Below are 22,130 nucleotides of genomic sequence, written 5' to 3' on the forward strand. Positions count from 1 at the left end.
ATACAGTTAGTATTATTAGAAAATTGGAGATAAAAAATTTATTTTTTCATGTAACAAGCAACTGGGGCTGCTTTTAATTCGAGCTATTATTATACGACAGCAAATCAGTTCACACAATTTCCTATCATAAAATAAAACTCAAAAATAAATTTCAGAAGTCCTTGACATGTCATATATATCTCATGCTGATGGCTTATAATTATGAACCTATCATGTCTAATAGCCCGAAAGTCACAATTTTCGTAACCAATGTTTTTGGAGAAGAAAGCACATTTTTATGTTCTTTTATTTTAGAGTTGAGTAGATTTAAGATTAAAAATCAGAAATATAGTTAATGGATTTTAAAAATAGTCTTTTCAAAAATGGTTGCAGGCTTTTTATTAATAACTATAATTGCTACTAAAATTGCCAAATGTTGTTAAATTATGTACACCGACTTGACTTAACCTTTTAAAAGTAATTAATTCGAGGTATAAATAAGAGATTTAAAAGAAAGCATATATTTGAATACTTCACTAAAATTGTAATAAATTTTCTATTTCTGACTAAAAATCAGTTTTTATGACAACAGGTTACAAAATTTTTGTCGCTTTCTAAATAGACACTATTGTAAATTTAAATCTTTTGTATCAAAGAGGCGAAAATATCTACATTTGACAGTCATTACTTTCTTTTTATGTGGCCTTCCATGTGAGATATATTTTTACTTCTGTTGGAGCAATAAATTTTAATGGGAGGCGGTTACATACTCTTTCGTAATGGCATGAAAAGATAATTTTGAGATTTCTTTTAAGTAGTATCAAAGTTCCGATGCGTTATGTTCTTAGAATTTACCTAAAAGGAATACAATATAAAACGCGGTATAAGTGTTATAATAAGGCAATATATACATAAATGTACGTATATATTACAGTTTACCTTGAATCATATTGCTTCACCACAGGTAATAAGTATTTTTTTCATTATTAACGTAAATAAACTGAGTAAGAATAAAATTATTTATTTTCTTATACAAAATTATAATGCAACACAATTTAATTTCCAAGTCAATATAACCGGCTCTGGAATAAACATGTAATACAGTTCTACAAAACTTTAATAGTTTCAAATTGAATTGCTTGTAATAGCAATTTAGTAATATGCATTGTTTTTAATTCTCCGTAGGAAGGGCCATTCCCTGCTTTACGGCTAATGACGCTGTAGATGAGGGTGATAGATAGTTTAGCCACTGTTATTTAAAATACAATACAGTATTTTACGATCTTTACAATAGTTAGGGTGCACTTACGATGTAGACGGAGCAGGATTATTGTGTATATAATTAAATATTGTGTAAGCTACTGGACCAAACATAAAAAATGTATATTCATCGCAATGGAAGCAATGTAATAATATTATAAGTTAAAAAAATATAATTCAACTAAAATCCCACCAAATGAATGCAAATATTCTGTGGAATAGAAACTACTGACACTAGATCAGTGAACAAATCTCCGTTATCCCATTTACATAGAGACAGCGTTTGTTTTTTGTAAACATTGTTCACATCCTTTTATACGGTTTTACTGCACCGGGATGGGCTTTATCTTTTATAGCAGAGATACAGTTAGGAAGTGTAGTATTGTAAAAGTGGCAAAAACAAAAATCTCGTTAATGTAGGCTTGAACTTATTTATACCGATTTACTACAATAAATCCGATATAAGCATTTAATCATCGAGCCGAGTTTATAATTTTCTATCAGGAATAATGATAGTTATAACAATAATTTTTAGTGTACTGTATAGCGAAAACAAAACTTTTTATACATTATTAAAGATTAAATACTCTCCAAAACATACTCTTATCATTTCATTCCTATCAACAATTACATTCAGAACATTAAAAGTCACACGACATTTAATTGAATTGTTTGATGAAGTAATATTTATAATTTAAATATTGGGTGAAAATGCACTACAAAAACATTATAATAGAAAGCTAATAACAACGAATTCTTTAAGTTTGTTTTTGGTTTTTTGATGTCTCATTTGTTTCACATACCAATAATGAATCATGAAATTAATTTAAAGTTTGAAAAATGGAAATGGTGTAACATATTGGAAGATCGGCGAATCTAAATTTCAAAGGTATGACAGAAATTTCTTCTTTGGTAAATATGTTCGTAAGTAATTTACATTGGAAAGTTTACAATTAATGGTGCAAATTTTTAATTTTTACAAACTCAAGTAAATTAAACTATATGAACTATAGCAATGCATTCTAAGTGATGTGTCAGAAAAATTCGTTAAAATCTTTTACACAAACTTGTGTAAAAGACATAATAATGAACAATTTAAATATATACATGAAATACAAGAAAAGTAGACTTAATTATTACAGAGTTGACAACTATCAAGGTGTAGGCCAGACGATAGACTCTATCCAAGGCAAGAAGTACGCCACTCTGACGTAAATGCCGGGGGTTTCAGTTTCCCCACATCGAACTGGTCCGAATGACGTAATGCCGACTTGCTGAGCAAGACAGCTGTCCTTCTCAGCTTTCACCAATGGGCCACCAGAGTCCGCCTGGAAATCATACTTACGTTATCAACGTTCTTTCAGCTTCCCACTTAATTTTCTTGATCACATCTACTTTTTATCTTCAATTACACGTCTCGTGCATGTCTTTAAGTGTGTATGTTTGCAGTTTAGAAGACTATTTTTTTATAATAACCAGTTATTATTATATTTATAACATACAAAGGAGATGTGTAGTTGGTATTTGTTTGAAAACATGATAACCTTGGTTTATGTTATTTCAGTAATGTATAATATTGCATTTATGAAAGTAAACAACTACCGTTGGCAGTTCCCAGAAAAACAATACACTTGGAACCATTTTGAATAATTACGTTTGCTAGACTTATAACAAAAAACTAAAGCGTTGTTCCACTAGGAAAAGTATTAACGGTCTTCAACAAGTAAGTATTTTCACTATACCTGGTCAACATGATATCCCTTGAGCTCTGATATCAACATGTTTCTCAAGACTGAAAGAAAGGACTCTCGTGGTTTTAGTACCTTTATATGTATAATTATTTATAGTTAAACATGCTTATTCAAACAACATTTAGCATAGACAAGTAATCGAATAAACTCGTAACATTTTTAAATATAATTAGTTACATTTTAATGATTTGTACGTATTTACATTGTACCGGATTGTATGAATTACATTTGTTTTAAGGTATGCCTTTGCCAATTTTTTTTATTATTAATTTAACAAATATTTTAAATTAATCTTTTCATTTCTATATTAAGAAAACATTTAATAGAAATATTCCATAGATATCAAGCTCCCTAAAATGCTACATTATTCCATTTATGTTACATAGTCCGTCGAATTTTATATTTAATAAATAATCACCTTGCAAGTATCCTTGCGGGGTTCCCAGGCGCAGAGCTGTGAAGGTGAGTGAATACCTTCCGGGAACGTCTCTTCATTAACCCCCACTCTCTTCTTGCACGTTTCAGGTGGCAGAAAGGAAAGGGTTGCCTTTTGTAGAACTGGCATAGTAGGACCAGCTGCAAACATCAAACAACAATAAAAGCATTAATACTATACCCCAAATTTCTTTACGACACACTTCGAAAAAAAAATAAAAGTATGTATTTTGGCACTAACTCCGGATATTTATTTATGTTTCATTGATATATATTTTAAAGAAGGATTGAAACCAGGCTCATAAAAATTACATCGTATATCATTTTAAAACTTCTAAAATATTAAACACGTCCTACTGACCATTCAAATACTGCCACAAATAATTATGGGAAATTTAAGTAGCAAATTTAACCAACTTTGTCAAAACGTGCAAATAAAGTCGTGAATATTTACAGGAGTTCTGAAGTACGTGAATGACAGCCATAAGAGGTAGCATGTTTTCTAATGATTTAAGAAGTGACGCAACATAATGATTGAATTGCTGTGGTATAATTTAAAAAAAATTACAATATTACTACAGATCGGTCAAAATGCTTTTCTGTTTTTTCCATATTTACAGAAACATCTTAACATTTTTAAGCTTTATAATACACTTTCTATTGAAATTCGATTACCATTGTTTTAAAAATATACTTATTTTAAATTGATAACAAATACTTTCAATATTTATCATGATGTAAACGCATATTTTAAAGATCTATCAATACATATGTTCTTTCGGTTTCTCTTGTGCCAACTGAATTTAGATGCTTCATTATTCTCTAGAATAGTCTCAAGGAACCAATGACTGATAAGGTACCCACCCGACTCGTTGCGGCCCCACCCGGTGACCACTGCCCTTCCCTTGGGCTCAGCTAGTCCCTGATAGAGACACGCAGGCGCCACGAACCACGTGAACTCGACGTCCCTGTCCAGTCGGAACAGTACGATGTCGTTGTAGACTAGAGGACTGTGGTAATCTTCGTGCATGTAATGTTCTACTATTTGGTACCGCTGCCGCATAGCAGAGTCTGGGCCGTCCTTGTCTCTGATGTCTATAGCTCCCAGCAATACCCACCGAGCCTTCCCTCTGCAACATGAGTCAACTCTTGTAAGTTTCAATATTTAATTTAGATTAATGCAAAATCAAATATTTATAGTCATTATACAAGATAACTAGCTATTTTATAGATAACATGTACGTAAAGGGTCACTTATTTATAATGTATAAGAATTACACTATAGCAAACAGTGAAGTTGAAAATAAATTTGTAATTACCAAAACATCATCATACTTTTAAATATATAATTGGTATAAAGGACCATTAAATAAACATAACAAGTTGTATTAAATTGATAATTCACAATAACACATATTAGATGCACATGATATTTGGTGGTTACCAAAAGACGGCTTTGTTTTCTGATATCAAGTCTTTACTTCATATATAAATCACATACATTTCTAGAAATCATACATTATTCTCTGTGCCTTACAACTAAAGATATGGCTGTCGTTACATTTCAAACTGCCAGAAGGGGTGTACACCACCGCGCATGTGCGGCGCTACTTATCTAAGCCACGAATGGCAGTTATCATTCTCTCTTAATCAATACGATACAATTAGTACAGTAAAGCTATTTTACGTGGATTATAATAGAAAATGTAATCACCATTAGGATATTTTAAAGTTGCTCCTCAGGAAATAACTATATTTCATTACTTATATATAAATCAATCATCTAATATTAGTGTTAGTTTGAGTGTTCTTACTATTATATTCTCAATTAACTAATAAAGGGTCCACTGTCTTATTAACATTAAAAAACGAAAATTCAAGGTCATTATTAAAAAAATTAAAGTTAATAGAATAAAAAAAATTAACCCTTATACAATAATGATGTAATGAAATAACTTACAGCCCTTCCGGCTCAGAACAGTGCGCTGCACTCAGCACAAATCTCTCACTAATAAGAGAGCCTCCACACAGCCAGGATATTCTGACTTCTGGTCCAAATCCAACCAATGCCTGTAATGATACCAACTCATGTCACACAATATTTACAGATCTTCTAGCTCAGAACAGTGCGCTGCATTCAGCACAAATCTCTCACTAATAAGAGAGCCTCCACACAGCCAGGATATTCTGATTTCTGGTCCAAATCCAACCAATGCCTGTAATGATATCAACTTATATCACTCAATATGTACAGAAGTAACTTACAGCTCTTTCGGTTGAGAACAGTCTCTTGCTAGTAAGAGACCCACAATAGAGCCAGGGTATTCTGACAGCAAAAATAGAGCTTATACCTGTAAGAATAAATACACGATTTAAAACACATTCAGAAGATTTACATGGCATTTTTGCGTATATGATGTCCTAAAACTATCTTTTGATTATAAATTGGAAAATAAAATTTAAATCTAAAATGCCATTATGACTGGTTGTCAATGGCTAGCTAGCAAGTCATTCCCAGCAGTAAAATTGGAGCATAAAAGGCTCTTTATGATATACCAATAGTAGATATAATTTTTCATCTCGAGAGACTTCTCAGTAATTGCTTAGTCAACATACAAAGAGTTGATAAGGATCAAAGTCTCCAATCCTTCTGATTTGTTCTTGACCTTCTCTTATATACGGCCAGTGTAATGGAACCGTTAAATTGGATTTCATAACCCTCTCTTTGAATACCACTTAACAATATCCTGATAAGCAAACGAAAACAATAATTTTACTTAAATACTATTTAAGTGTTTTAAATTGGATTGTCCAAAATTGTTATCGTACATCATAGTTTTTTGCGGAGTAGGAGCAAACAATCATTATATTAAATACTTCGAATTTTGATAGTTCCCTTAAAGAGTAACCCCATCCGTTATCCAGGTTCGCTTTGCTCGTTTGTAGCCTAGGTTTTCGTTCATTGAGAGTATCCATTAGCTCACAATAAACGTGATTTAATATAGCGTATCTCCAGTTTTCGATATTTTATTGCTCCGTTATCTCATTTCTTCTGCCTTCTGCCATATATAAGATTTCAAATGACTTTATTTGTATCATATATACATAAAAAAGGGCGAATTTAGGGCCATAAGGCTCTGCCTTACAATTAACCCTAAATCACTAAATAACCCTATAGATTGACATATATATAAGAATATATATAATTATGTCTATCTGTATAATATCCCTCGACGCTGCACCACAGGATTCCTGCACCCGATGTTCGAAACATGTAATTTGTGTATGAAGCATTACTTCTTATGCTGTTTGACTGGACACCAATTTCCAGTTGTGGGTTGTTTACTTTGGCTTAAAAATTGTCTATTAAGTACTTAGAATCCTTATTAAAACTCATTGGATAAATCCCCTTCCTGTATTTTTCCCAGCCGATAAAATAAAATGCGTGCTACAAAGCTAGAGAGAAACATTCGTGCTCTTACATTTTATTAAGTTTTATAGTAATATTTCAATAATATTGACAATACACTAATGGTTTGAACTGATCAGTAATGTATTAGCGTCAATACAGTTGCTTCGTATATATGACTGTATCACTTGGGATGGGTTTTAATCGATTCCATCTATTTCTTGACTATAAACTGAAGATGTAATATTCATATAATAAACTATCACAATATATTCATGATGTACTACGTATGTACTTTTGAGATAACAATAACGACTAACCATGTGTGGATGTTCTCCCGCCCAGGCCGCCTCCCCGCCATACACTGACACTCTGGGTGGCGTCACTGTGGTACCCTGGTCCTGAGCCTCCTCACCCGCTTCCAACAACCAATCCGGTAACTCTTCTGTGTTGTTAGTGACAGGCGATGCACTTTCTAGCAACTGTGAACGTGAACATATATCTTATACAAAAAAGTTATCAGTTGTTTAGTGGATGTTGACTTATCAACTGATATTGACTTAAGTATTTTATTAAGAATGGCCTAGGAATGTGGAACTACCTTAGCAATAAGTGTTTTTTAATAATTATCTATTTAAACCGAACAAAAATATACTCATAAGATTTCATTTAGAATTTTGGAATCCCGTGGAGCTGAGTATTATAGTTAGACGTAACTACACAAAGGTACATTTCCATTCGGTGTACAGGTATAATAATAATTTTAGATCCCTAAAATAACCGTTCAAAAATCATGGATTTATTTATATTTGTTTATAAATTTAGATGCTGATAAACAAGAAAATTGTATTAATACTCTTGGTGGGTTCCCAGCTAATTCATCTTTAATATCACTGGCACAATGATAAATACGAAAATACTGCTCGTCTAGGAAAATGCTCTTTTTCTACACTCTTTTCGCTTTGCCACCAAATCCGTATTAGCAGTAGTACGTTCAGTGCTTATTATTATACCACTACGAGAAAATGTATGACGAGATTTGTTATTGCGCTTTTGAAGATAAAAATATATAAGTTAATTGCTTTGAACACATATCGTAATAACTCATATTATATTGAAAATAACAGTGGTTTTCTTAGGATTCTTAAAAAGGACTTTAATAAAATAATGCAATTGGATTTTGCAGTTATTTTTTAAGCCTAACTATTTATGAAAGCAATATCCATTTGTAGCTTATGTTAAAGATTTACACTACATGCAATGCAAATTAGCTATTCAAATGTGAAATCCTATCTTACGTAAAGATCATGCTTTTAAATTATATGCCAACAAATTTTATAGTATTACAATAATCATATCAGGAGAAAATGTAATGACAGAGAAAATTATATGTAGTGGTAATAGTTGAAATGAAATAATAAGAATGATGATCACTCGAAAACGGTTAAACATTTAATACTTGATCATTTAACCTACGCATTTTCACAACCACATAGTGTAGTATATATTTTAATTTGTAAATACAGATATCACTTAAATGGAATGAAACAAGGTTTTTGAAATGCTCATAACCAGTTTGAAAAGCTATTTATTTACTAGCTTCACTTAATTTCCAGCTAAGCAATAAACTCAAACCAATAAAAGTACTTGTTCAAACTAGGGTTGCAGTATATTTAATGTGAGAGTTTTTAATGGACTTGAGAAAATGGCCTAAGGATTATTCCGATTAATGTAAAAACCAAATTTCCCAATACAGTTTCATTTTTAAGATGGAACGAAACCACATTTTTAATGTACCAAGTTTTAAAGAAAGGAATAATTTGTAAATCATTATAAAAATGATTTTATACTCATATACTGTTAAACCTATTCGTAGTGAGGATAGTAAACTTACGTAACCACACTTTGTGTTCGCTAAGGCTCCGGATAACTGTAGTAATGAGGTTTAGAAATTTGCAATGTTACATTTACCATTTTTTATAGTTTGAACATGGTATTTTTTTATTGTCTATATATTTTCAGTAATTGAAATCGAAACTAAGTTATATTTCTTTGCTGCTTTATGAGTTAGTCTCAAAGCAATGGTATTTAGAAAATTCATTAAAAATAATCATTTATAAATTATTACATGCACTGAATAAATTAGACATTCTTTTGTTTCCATATAAACTTGTTTACATAAATGCTAATTATCCTATATAATTAATTATATTATTATGTTTATTAATTTAATCGTCCTGAGGCAAAATCACTGTACGAGTAAAAAAGCCTTTGTTTATGTTATGTCTATTAGTGGTCGATTTCGTAGCTCGATTTTATGTATGTTTTCTAGTTCACTCCGCATTAAAATATTTCTTGTGCAACTAAATTCTTGATCTATTTTTAATTTCGAGATCGCTGTGAAACATCGTCAGTTATAAGATGTTGAACGAACACATTGTGTACACTATGTTTCGCTTAGTTTGAACCAGGAAACTTAGATTTTAACAAAAATTAATAATAATTATTATCTCTATGTAATTGAAACTATTACCGCAAAAGATCGTGACTAGTCTTTAATATGTTTGGTTTAAACAACCATCAGTTTTTAATAAAAACACACACACACACACATAGATCCGGGTTCGAGTCCAGGCGGAGCAAGTACTTTTTGCAATTCAATGAAAATTATATATAAATAAATATATATATAATTTCAATAAACATTGAATCGCAAAAAGTACTTGCTCCGCCGGGACTCGAACCCGGATCTCTCACTTGTCAGGTGAATGTGCTACCATTACACCACAGAGGCTATAATATATATATATATATATATATATATATATATATATATATATATTATATAGGACTTAACAAATACTTTTGACAGTTTACCGTAGAAGGAGGCCGGCCGGCGAGTCGCTTGTTGGGCTCGATGTAGTCGAAGGTCTGGTAACATAGAGCTTCCTTGTACTCTTGGCACTCTGCCAACATAACGCATACGTAATGGTAATAAGGAAAGTGGCAAAGAAAATTTAATAACAGTCAATTTAGTTTAACACATCTATTAAGCAAAATATGTTAGTTTAAATGCAATTGTATTATAATTGTACAACTATGTATAATATATATATATATATATATATATATATATATATATATATATATATATATATATATATATATATATAAACGTTGTAAAAATAATATACTGATATTAGATAAAATTAATAATAAAATATAAAACAACAAACAACAACAAGTTGAGAAGTTAATAAAAATGATCTATATAATAGTTACCTACGTTATTTTATTGCTTATTTATTTTATATCGGAATTCATTGGTTTTAGTTTCTTGTTGTAAATTTCAGAATAGTCACGTTAGACTGTTTTATGTATATGAATGATTTTTATTTTTATTTCAAGAATAATGGTTTCTACTTCAAATCATTTCCCATTATAGAAAATTTTGTTAACAAAACGAGTTTGAGTTTTTATATACAGTAAATACAAATCTTTTTCTTAATTATGAAAAACAATACTATAGGGTTGTTTTCTATAACGGTTAAACAAAACATGTAAACAAATTGTAAATTCCAACAATGTTCAATGTGGAAAATCAAAAGTTGTCAGCAACTCAGAGACTACTTTTTCATTAGTATTTACAGTCAATTATAAGATTCACCGTTATAATGTAAAAAATACATTCATCTTCATTGTGATCAAATTTTAAAAGTTAGGTATGGAAAGTAAATTAAGTTTGGATTAAAATATTTGAAATTTTAAAAATCTAAATGGTGAATCGAGGAGCTATTCTAGGCTAATTATAATAAGCAATATTAAATAACTGGTACATTTTAAATACATTTAGTTTATACGATTGACAACGTCATCCTGAAGATATTGATAAAATTTAAATGAAAATGGGGGTTCCTATTGAACGGAAAACGCAATATTAAATAGTTTAAACAAAATATTAAATATTACTGACTCTGTTGACTGATGCTCTGGGTGATGCGGTCGGAGGGAGGAGGGCAGCAGACCAGTGGGTTGCGGTGGTTGGCCAGCGAGCACGCGGTCAGCTCTCCGTTTTTGATGAGCTCCGAAAGGGCGTCACACTCGCGTGCATTGCGGCAACGCCACGGCTTGTCCCCATCGTCCCGGCACACGTCATCTAGAACAAAATCGGATGTAGTAACTTCAAACCTTTTATATTTGGTCTTTAGTTACACCTTAGTGTTAACAGATCTTGACACTGGATAGAACTAGTCTCCTCCAGTTAAAAATCCATCCACTATAAAATCCCCACTTTACCTCTACTTGAAAAAACAGATCTCCCCAAACATCTTTCAGCCTTATAAAATTTCATCCAGACCCGGAAACTATTATTTTTGTCACCAGTCACCCTGAAGTGGATACCGAAATACAATTGGCATGAGAAGTCACTAACATGTATGGTAAATGTTTGCTAACACAACTTCCTATCTCCGTTCTTGCACTAGACGTGGAGGTCAAAAGAACGTAATATCTACTTAAGAATCTCCAGAATTATTTTGTCGGGAACATTTAATTAAATCAGGTACCAATCGTGAAATACTTTTATCAGACCAACAACTAACACTCACACGCTTTAGTCCTGATGTCCGACAAATATAATTGCATTTTCATTCAGGACAATAATCTGTGGAAGCCCGTCATAGCAACTAGTTCTAGAAAGACCTAGCGATTGCTTGCGGAGTTATAGTATTTTAAGGTGGGTAACATCTCCTGTCAACATCTTTTGACAGAATAGGAGACTAACTCTTTTCCAACTCTATCCAGTCAAACAGAATGGTAAAAAAAACCCTCCCTCATGTTTAAGTTAGCAACAACCTTTAACAGGAAAGGATCTCCTCCAATTCCAACAGTCATCCTTCTGTAAAGTAGGCTCCTACCGATCCTCTATTTCCCTTTGAGTTTTTCACAGTAGTTCTTTGAAAGATCTGGAATACGTACTTCCGGGATGATCTGGCACCACGAACGGGTTTAAAGCATCCAGTTTTCGGGGTCTTTCCTTCCTGATATGTGAGGGGGGGCCATCAGTACTGCCAAGAGTCAGACAGCCAGAAACTCACAAACGTGTAGCATTTTTCTTGTTGTCAGTTTCCAGTCCCCAGGAAATAAACATAATACACAAAATGAAAGAAATAACTTTCTTACACAACTTCTTTGAAAAAAACTCGTTTTGTATAGTTATAAATTTTCTTTTTTTAAAGGCAAAGTTACCCTTGTGACTGTACAAATTACAACATTTTATAGATTTTTGTTTTAAATAATAATATATAAACTAACGATACGTAATTATATAGAATAAAATGTATGTTAATACAACCTTATATAACCATATTCTTAAATTACATGAAAAACATAAAACCAATATTTAAAACTTTTATTGTTTTGTGAGGACTTTCAATAGCGAGGCTATCATCTTCAGACACATCACAAAGGTTTTGATGTGTCTGAAGATGATAGCCTCGCTATTGAAAGGCCTCACAAAACAATAAAACTTTTAAATATTGGTTTTATGTTTTTCATATAATTTAACAGTGACCAATATAAGCTCCATCTACAGCAACCATATTCTTGTATATTTCACAAACATTTTCTAATCTGGAACTTATTAGAAACAACAGTCATAATGTGGTACAATAAAAGCTAGACCTAAGAATTAGATTAAGATTTACATTAAGATTAAGTAAGTAATAATTATTAAATTAACACTTTAATCTAAGGGGGCATATTTTTCATAATGATACAATATCAATCTCTGTCAAATTTATTTCATTAAATAATTTTTATTATATTACATTTCTATATATTTTTATACTTATCATATATATTTGATTTCCAAAAATGTAAATAGATAGAAAGGTGAGTGAATTAAAAGATCCAAAGTGAGCAAGCCACATGTTTCTGTTTCTGTCCAATTCCTGCTGATAATCCTCACCAGCTCTTTTTTGGCATAATTGAAATAAGAGTTCCTCGTATATACTTGCTCTGATATAAACAATATATAAATACAAAAAAATGTAGTGCATGCTAATTAATTAGTTCCAAATTACTCAAAAGCCTAAATGGATAAAATACACCGCTGGGGATTTTTTTTTTTATTTACAACTAAATAAACCTCTAAATCATGGCCTGAAATGTGTTTTTCACAACTTGGACTAAGTTTACATTTAAATAACTGTATTTCGCGGTTGCCGCAGGAAAACATGACCGTGTTGAACATCAACTAAGTGCTAACTTCACGCGAATTGTTTTTTTACACGTTGAAGTTAGTTATAAGTACAGGAAACGGAAATTCTTAATATAAAGGTATACAAATAAAATCAAAACTTTTTCAGCGACAAAATAGCGTACTATTAACGTAATATATCTGTTGCATCCTGGTATGGTCTATTATTCCTAAGTGATGCTGCTGCTACATTTATAAAAATTCACTAAAGTTAAAAAATAAAACTTTGATAAGATATTTTTATCAGAGTACAGCACAATGGAGATAGGTTACAACTCTTTCTTCTCTCTCGTAAGCCAAAAATCTAAGGTATTCACTAGCATTATTTATTAAAAACCACTTACAAGGCCTTATAACAAGGGTATTCTAACTAGACGTACGATTCTAAATACATAAAAAACTTTATTTATACAACTCATACTTCTATTCCTTATTTATTGTAATATTTTTGTTTCCATTCATTCGTTTTAATCCAAAACAAACGGTTGTATGGTGGTTTAATAAACTGAATTTTATAAAATCTGTAGATCTGGCAATCCAGATTTAGAATTCATAATTTCATTGATGCAACTTATTCTAGTCATAAACACGTGTTATAATCATATTCATTACTTCACGGCTTATATGGAGACCAATATTTATTACAGCAACTCGCAGAGTATAATTATTGATATTCAACTAATTCATTCGATATTGTTATAATGTATAAACTAAAATTTTAAGGAATGCAATAAGGAAAAGTTGGCTTAAAATGTATAGCTTGGTATTTAAGTTTCTAAAATCTATTTTATTAATAGCAGCATTTTCAGAATTTATGTGGTCGTTGGGTATTTTTATTTTTCTGAGAATAAAAGTTATTTACTTTTTTTAGCTCCGTGCTTTGTTCACTGTGAAGTTTTAAATCTGTTATTTTTTTGTTTAAAATTTAGTTTTAGACATACTAGTTCTTTCTGTTTTGTATTTTATTCATTGTTAACATTATGATATTCCATGTAGTATACGAAAAAAGAAAATTCTTTAATATTAATAACTGTAATTTTATATTTCAATAAATATTTAATCACAAAAAGTACTAGCTGCCAAGACTTGCTCGCAAAAGATGTATGTAAATTGCTCTATCAAACTTCGCCATATGATTTGTAAGGTCAAAATAAATAAGAAATCTTATATACAGTATTATCCCATCTTCATTGACCTACCATATGTCTTTCTGTTTTTGTTTTATTGAAAAGAAATTTATACCTATAAGTTAAATAAAGTTATAAAAATTAAACTTTGAAATATTGTTTATGTTATTAAAACGCTGGGTTTCTTAAACGTTTCAGGAAATTATCATATAAGTTTCAAAATGGAGACCATACAAAATTGTCATACTGTAGTTAGTAATATATGGTAGATTTTTAAAATTATGCTTTCTTATTTTATGATAAATTCTTTTTTAACTTTTGCTTCATTTGTTGTGCATTGTCACGAAAAATCATTATTTGTCATGAAACATAATTATTAGTTGATTAAAAGTTTATTACGGTGTACTTTTACGTCTAATAAGTATTTACTTGTATTAGTAGTCTACATAAATCAAACCAATCCAAATAAACTTCTCAGTTTTCAGCAGATTATTACACTTAAACCGGAAATGAATACCTTAAGTTGATTATTTTATTAACTGCTTGTGACTGATGTCATATAGTGAAGTTTGATAGAGTAATTTATAGACTGGCTGATTAAAGTAGAGATTCTAAATTTATTATATAATATACATATATATATATATATATATATATATATATATATATATATATATATATATATATATATATATATATGGGATGCCAATGGGATGTCAGTGTGGCTACTCAAACGTTAGTACAAGCACATTTTGAGACCGCTCACAAAATTTTTCAATTTCTCATTTGAAATTGGAAAATTTTCCATCTTCTTTGAAGACTGCCAAAGTCATTCCGATTTTCAAAAAAGACGATCCTTGGCTCGCAAGCAACTATTGTCCAATCTCAATTCTTCCTGTGTTCAGCAAAATTTTTGAACAATTATTCTATGAAAGACTGGAAAGCTTTTTAGAAAAAAACTAAATTCTGAATCCAGAACAATTTGAATTCCGAAAAAACAAATCCACAATTGACGCGGTGAACAGCCTTCTGGACAATGTTGTCGATGGACTGGAAGGTCGTGAACATGTGCTAAGCATATTCCTCGATCTTTCAAAAGCCTTTGATTGTTTGTGAAACGTTTTTATGTCTGATATTAGTGCACGTAGAACTCGTAGGGGTGCATCTTTATTATCAATTCCAATTCATAGGACAGCCTTATATAATAAATCTTTCACTGTTTCCGCATGTCGATTGTGGAACGCTCTCCCAGACAACATCAGAAGTATTGACAAGCGCGATCGCTTTGGGGCGGAGGTTAGGGCCTTTCTGCTGCGGACTCGGCGGGAGTGACGGTTGGTGGTTCTTGTGGTCACACACACTTGGGGTAACTGTATGTAAGTTGCGTGGATGGGGAATGAATGCTGATTAGGATAGGATAGTTTTATTAGTTGCCTGTTGCATTAAAGAGATTTATGTTAGACTTTAATCGAAATGGTTTATTTTAATTATAATTGGTATATATACATTATTATGTTAAATCGAATATGTAATTAATTTTAAAGTGATTTAGTTTACGTGTAAGTTACAATGTTGTAATAGGTATGATTATATTTTACTTTGTTTGTTTTGTTTGGAGGTTAAGTGGTAGAGAGGACTTTTAAGTCCTAACTTCGCCTCTGTAAATAAAGACATTTTTAATTTCATTTCATTGTGTGCATCACGGGACACTGCTGCAACAGCTAGAAAAATGTGGCGTCCGGGGTCTCCCACACTTATGGCTCACTTCTTATCTAAAAGATCGAGATCAGCGTGTGATGATCTCAAGCGTCGTTTCCAGCAAAATCACAATGGCTCATGGTGTCCCTCAGGGATCTATTCTTGGACCTCTCCTTTTCCTCGTTTATGTCTGTAGATTGAACTCAGTGATCCAACTTGGGGCACTGGTTCAATATGCTGACGACACGACTCTCTGTTTCAAAAGCAATTCAAAACAAGACCTGGAAATCAAATCTTTTGTGGAATTGAACACATGCATTTAATATTTCACAGAATTGAACTTGACAACAAACCAGTCAAAATCAAGTGTCATAAATTTTTGTCTTCGTCAGCATGATCATGCGATGCGACCTTCTGTCTTTGCGGATGATGCCCTTTTAGAGGATACAGATTCCACAAAGTTTCTGGGGATGTTCCTTGACAGAGGACTGACCTGGAATGATCATGTTGATAACATCTGTGCTAGAGTTATCACAGGCATATTTGCCCTACGGCACCTAGCAAAGTGCTGTACCCTAGAAGTTCTAAAAACGGCCTATTACGGCCTAATCTATCCACATCTTGTCTATGGATTCAGACTCTGGGGAGGATGTGCCAAAAACAAAATGGAGCGGGTTTTCAGGCTCCAAAAAAAAAGCAGTCAGAATAATTTTAAAACTGAATTATAGAGAGTCGTGCAGGGCATCTTTCGGGGAGCAGGGATTGATGACATTGCCCTGCCTTTACGTTTTTGAGGTGATCGTGTACTGCAGATCGAGATGTGCCTTGATAAGTGGCAGGGACGTTCACCAAAATGAAAATAGAGGCAGGGACAACCTGCGAGCTCATCGACGCAGACTGACATTATCGCAACACCTCCCTCAAGCAGGTGGGTGTCAGACTAATCAACAAGCTCCCTGGGGATATCAAAAACTCCAACAACCTCAACTAATTCAAAACTCGTTTCACGCGTGTTGGTGTCTAAAGCGTTTTACTCGGTTGATGAATTCATGATGAGCCGTTGGGATGATTGAAAATCATGGATCGAAGTCTGTGTGATTGTGTTGTGAGAATGCTGAGATGTAAGTATGACTGTGAGTGAATGTGTAGTTAGGATATATTTTATGATGCATTTGACTATTGCAATACAATGTTATATATTGTCACACACGCAATAAAGAGATTATGATTATGATATATCATACACACACGCGCGTGCGTGCGTGCGTGCGTGCGTGCGTATATATGCGTGCGTGCGTGCGTGCGTGTGTGTGTGTGTGTGTGTGTGTGTGTGTGTGTGTGTGTTTGTGTGTGTGTTTGTGTGTGTGTTTTGAATAACATCGTGATTTAACAGTATAAAAAGTAGGACAAAATTTAAATAGTAACCAAAGAATGCATGTACCCATTACCTTAATTTACAAAATTTGTTAAATAATTACTCACTCTCGTCAAGGTAGATATCGGTGGGCAAGTCCCAGGCCTGCACGTAGATCAGCGCCCAGAGTATGTTCCAGACCGCCACTGCCGTAGACCGCATGTTGATACTGAATGTGGCGGAGGTCGGCGTGGCTTTGGCCGATGCTGTAGCTAGGTCCTGGAGGTCACCGATATCTTCAGCAATATACGAGTAGTACTTTTATAACCTGTAAAACGGGTTCTAATGTCGTCTGACACACGCACGTGATTCCCGTAATGTGCGTCTTTTCCTCTTTTAATCTTTACTGGAAGCAGGAAATATTCTAATAGATATTATAAATGGACCAATACACTCTCTCCCTCTCTCTCTCTCTCTCTCTCTATATATATATATATATATATATATATATATATATATATAATGCTATATATATAATGTGTATATATATATATATACACATTTATGAAAATCCAACCACTTTGTAATACATCGTATTTTCCATCAACAATTTTGTTGCGTACTTTTACTTCATTGATCAAAAGCAACAGGGTCTCACATTTAATCTAATTTAGCCTATCTATTTATTCATGTCCTTAATTAACTAAACGTTATCGTAGCCTATCACTTGATAGTATGGAATTTCAGTTCTGTCCATCTTTGTTTCTTCCTGCACGATATATTTAGAAGACAACATCGAGTTCTATGGTGTGGTGTTTCCCTCCATGGGATTTGGCTGAGCATTAGTGAACATTTTTATACTGGTGTTATGTGTAACCAAAGAGATCATAAATTTTTAATTAAAATGAGGAAAATCATATGGAATTGTAACTGTGACAAAGTAACACCATAACGGTCATTTCCATTATTGGTCCAAATATCACAAACTCTCATTGAATATTTACTTTAAGAAAACAGTTAAAGTTGAATGTCAAGATTGAAAACCCTTACACAGAATGTACTTTTAAACCTGTTAACAGTGGTTAAAGTAGCCATTATCAATTCAATTGGCTCGTTTTTTTAAACCCATTACGGTAGGGTCATATGTAGATTTAATACAGCTGCTAATATGTCCTGTGCACAACGACCCAGTCTGTGTTGCCAAGATGACTCCCATTAGCACGATACTATTTCACTGTTTCTTATCTTTTAGAGTTGATTCTTTGAAAGTAATTGATTGTGGATTTAAATGAGAGTGGAAACAAGTTTTTTGGTGAGAGTGTTATAAAATAAAATAATGTTTCCTGCCAAATGAATTACTAAATTATGCAATTATTGAATTTTCTTTCACTATATGTAATTTTAAAACTAAAAATATTTTTATGTGAAATCTACTTATTCCCAGCAAATACAAATTTCATAGCTATTATATAATTGTTATTAGTGCTATTCTTGACATGTTAACAGTAGATTCAGTTATATAGTAAAAAATGGTAACGACAATAAATACAGTATAAACTATTCTTCCCAAAAAATAAACATATATTTGCTTTTAACTTCGCTGATATTCTTAATGATACACACGTGATTTTCTTTTTATTAATCGTGAGTAATTATACATACTTTATTAAGAGCATAAATACATTGTTGTTACATCTTTATGGTTAATTCTTAAAAATAACAACTTAAAAAAAATGATAAAACTACCAACAACATTGTATTTAAAATATTATTAGAAATCTTTTTAAGATGGACAAACAAAATATTTATTTCAGGCAGTAAGTTGGGGGAAAATATGAATAATTAAATATAATGTTGGATAATTGAAAATCTTATTTTATATTTATATTCATTTATTGTAACAAACATAGTAAATATATGTTTGTATTTCCGTTATCTATATTTTACATGTATTATACAAACTGTAACAAAAAGAGTGGGCTAGTTATTTATTTTCAAATTCTGTGTGTGATTCTAAGCTAAAACTGAAAACTAACTTTCTTCTAATTTCCACTTCATGAAGCCCCTAGCCGCCAATTTTTATTTATTAGTAAGAAATGATTATCTCTAAGGCTAGTAAAGCTAAAGAAACCAAATTTGGCACATAGGTTCGAATAGGTAAGAGGTTAATTTTAAAAATGTGTTATTTTATATGATACTAACAAAGAATAATTCATAAACTAATTAATTTAGTCGAACTATTATTGATTAGTTGAACTATAGCAAGATGCCTCTCTCCCAATCATTTATTCTTTGATCATGCTTTTAGCTTGAGATAATTAAAAAGTACCATCGAACACGTCAAGAAAAGCTAAATCAGTGTGAGCCAACAATAAAAGGACTGACTAGTTGGCTTAAAATGGTGAATTCTAGACTATGTAGATCTTTGAGAGACGGTGATAAAACTATTATTGATATATACCTCGATTCGTATGATTTAGGTCAAGCTACAAAATATGCCCTAATAAAATACTTTCGTTTAATATTTTTACTCTTATGATACCCTCTCATGAACTTCACAAATACTGACAATACTTTTTTGATTTAACGCAACACCGATTCCAGAAAACAATTAGGGCGTGTGCTTATACAATGAAAGTTAGCTCTTGCCTCCTAGTCTATATAAAATATAGTAGTTCCAACCATGGTGTAGAGCATTATTATTTTAAGGGACAAATATCTCTCTGATAAATGTTTAAAAAGAAACTCAGTTTCCAATATAAATAACCTCTCCTCTTACATACATTTCTAGTTTATTTATTGCAAGACGTGTCTTGAATGTAAGTTGTATTTCCGTTGGAAAAAGTATATTAAAAAGGCAGATAAACTAATCAGTTAAAAAATTAGTTTTTATACAACACTAATTGTTGTACTGCATTAGTGACATTAGGTGTATTCGTACATTGGCGATAGTGCCATTCAAATTATTGACTGGTAAAGAGACATTATCTTTGAGCACTTTAAAGTAATATTTAAAATACATAGCATTAAAATAACTAACAAACAAATCACCAGTGAGGAGTTGCTGTGGCAGAGATTTTGGTGCTATTTAAAGGTAGCAAGATGCCTGCGAGCCACATGTACTGACGGAAACGCAGGGTAGCTGGAGGAGAATGAGACTTAACAACAGCTGTTTGCTCAGAGACATAATGCTTAACTCTCTCTACAATGAGCCAACTGTCTTGTCTCTAAGCTTTATGTTTGTTCATGCGTATATTCATGTACTAAATGAATGTAAAGACTAAAATTGAATTAAAGCTTACTAAAGCTTTGAGGATTTGTTGTATTAATGTTTTAAATAAAAAAAAGAAATATGATAAAATTATAAACTTTAAAAAAAATACCTTTCGTGGTGCTCAACACTTTACGTTTTCAAGGTCCTTTTGAAATACTGAACTTTTATTACCATTCAGGATGCTTACATTTGAATTATAATTATAACTAAATTCTCTACACATTATCATGTTCTGGAACTACATATATGCACAAGTTAAATGTTACTTCATCAGTTATATGTAAATCATGACTATAGTAATTAGAAGGAAATCTATCGACGGGTTTTTTTTCACACGACTGTGCTCCAACACGGTCGGATTCCGACTAGCCGAGGTTCATATCGGTTTGTAAAACTGCGAAGTGGACGTAATCGGTGCGTCCAGGACCGTGAGTGCGGTATCCAGGGTCACCCAAGTCGATCTGCCTAACTTCCTCAAGTGGAACCAGCAGCACTTTTCCGCAGACAGCGCCATGCAAGGTACTCCGTCGTTTCCGTCAGGAGTTCCCCATCTCGGCTGCAAACAGCGTAACATCATCGGCGTAGGGCATAGCGGCGACCACTTATCTGCAGTTGGTTTAGGAAGGGGTCCAGCACCAGGTTGAAGGACAGGGGGCAAGGAGTTCACCTGCTTAACAACCCTCCTGATTCTGATTGCCCCCTCCATTGACCAAATTCTGTGGAGCTTCCGGAGTACATCCCGCGGATTGCCTGTTGGGTGCATGCAGGGAAGTCCTGGGCCCTTCACCGTGAAAATGGCCTTATGTGACACGGTGTTGAAGGCCCTAGATACGTCCAGTTGTACTCCGAAAAGCTCCGTTCTTCTCACCAGGCGGATGACCTCGTCAAGGATAGTACAATTATATCACTCATTAGGCTGATAAATGTTCTCTTCTGTCTAATTGGGAGCTGTAAAATATGTTTTCTTTCTGACAAGCTGTCTGTCCGTAGAACAACTCGAGAATGACACAAGCTAAAGACTGTAATCAACTTCAATGCATTCTTTCAACAAAGAAAGCGTACAACTTCAGTCAAACCTTTTACGCGACACTTCTTGTGGCGTATTCCTTCCCTGTATTCATAAAATAACTTTGCTTCAAGATTATTAAAAGTACAAAAATATAGATTTCATCTAGGTTTTTTTCCTGTATATACATCAAATAATAGTCTTGAAGCGTTTCAGTTCATTTAATCATATTTTCGGTCAACAGATGTTACAAATACCGTGAATAATACATATTAACTTATACACGTGAGACGTAACTGCTTCACGTATAAAGTAAAAAGCTTTAATTAATTAAAAATGTATAAAAATATTTTTTTAAACGTTTATACATACAGAAAAATTGCTTTTAATATCACAAAATATAAATTTATTAGTAAGAAATGTTTTTTAAGTACTAGGTTAATATTTACGATAAGTTTAGGATTTCTGCAAATATAAAATTTGAAATAAGTAGTTTATAAATTAGATTCATAAAAAGTTGAGATGATAAAATTAATAAAATAGGAATTTTAGAATATTTTTCAAAAGAGTTGTTTTTT

The 22,130-nt window shown here is 32.3% G+C and overlaps 1 protein-coding gene and 1 non-coding gene across 2 annotated transcripts; both read right to left on the minus strand.

Annotated features, from left to right (window-relative positions):
* Positions 1–361: 361 nt before the first annotated feature.
* LOC124360246 (complement factor D-like) lies at positions 362–17,549 on the minus strand. Its single transcript, XM_046813687.1, has 8 exons — positions 17,401–17,549; positions 10,808–10,990; positions 9,712–9,800; positions 7,155–7,316; positions 5,386–5,495; positions 4,290–4,555; positions 3,409–3,566; positions 362–2,567 (listed from the first exon to the last, which is right to left on the minus strand). The coding sequence occupies exons 1-8, from the start codon at positions 17,492–17,494 to the stop codon at positions 2,394–2,396; spliced, it is 1,236 nt and encodes a 411-aa protein (XP_046669643.1). The 5' UTR covers positions 17,495–17,549; the 3' UTR covers positions 362–2,393.
* Trnav-gac lies at positions 9,555–9,628 on the minus strand. Its single transcript has one exon. It is a non-coding gene; the product is annotated as a tRNA-Val (tRNA).
* Positions 17,550–22,130: the final 4,581 nt, after the last annotated feature.

The sequence above is a fragment of the Homalodisca vitripennis genome, chromosome 4 (assembly GCF_021130785.1).
Source record: "Homalodisca vitripennis isolate AUS2020 chromosome 4, UT_GWSS_2.1, whole genome shotgun sequence".
NCBI lineage: Eukaryota > Metazoa > Arthropoda > Insecta > Hemiptera > Cicadellidae > Homalodisca > Homalodisca vitripennis.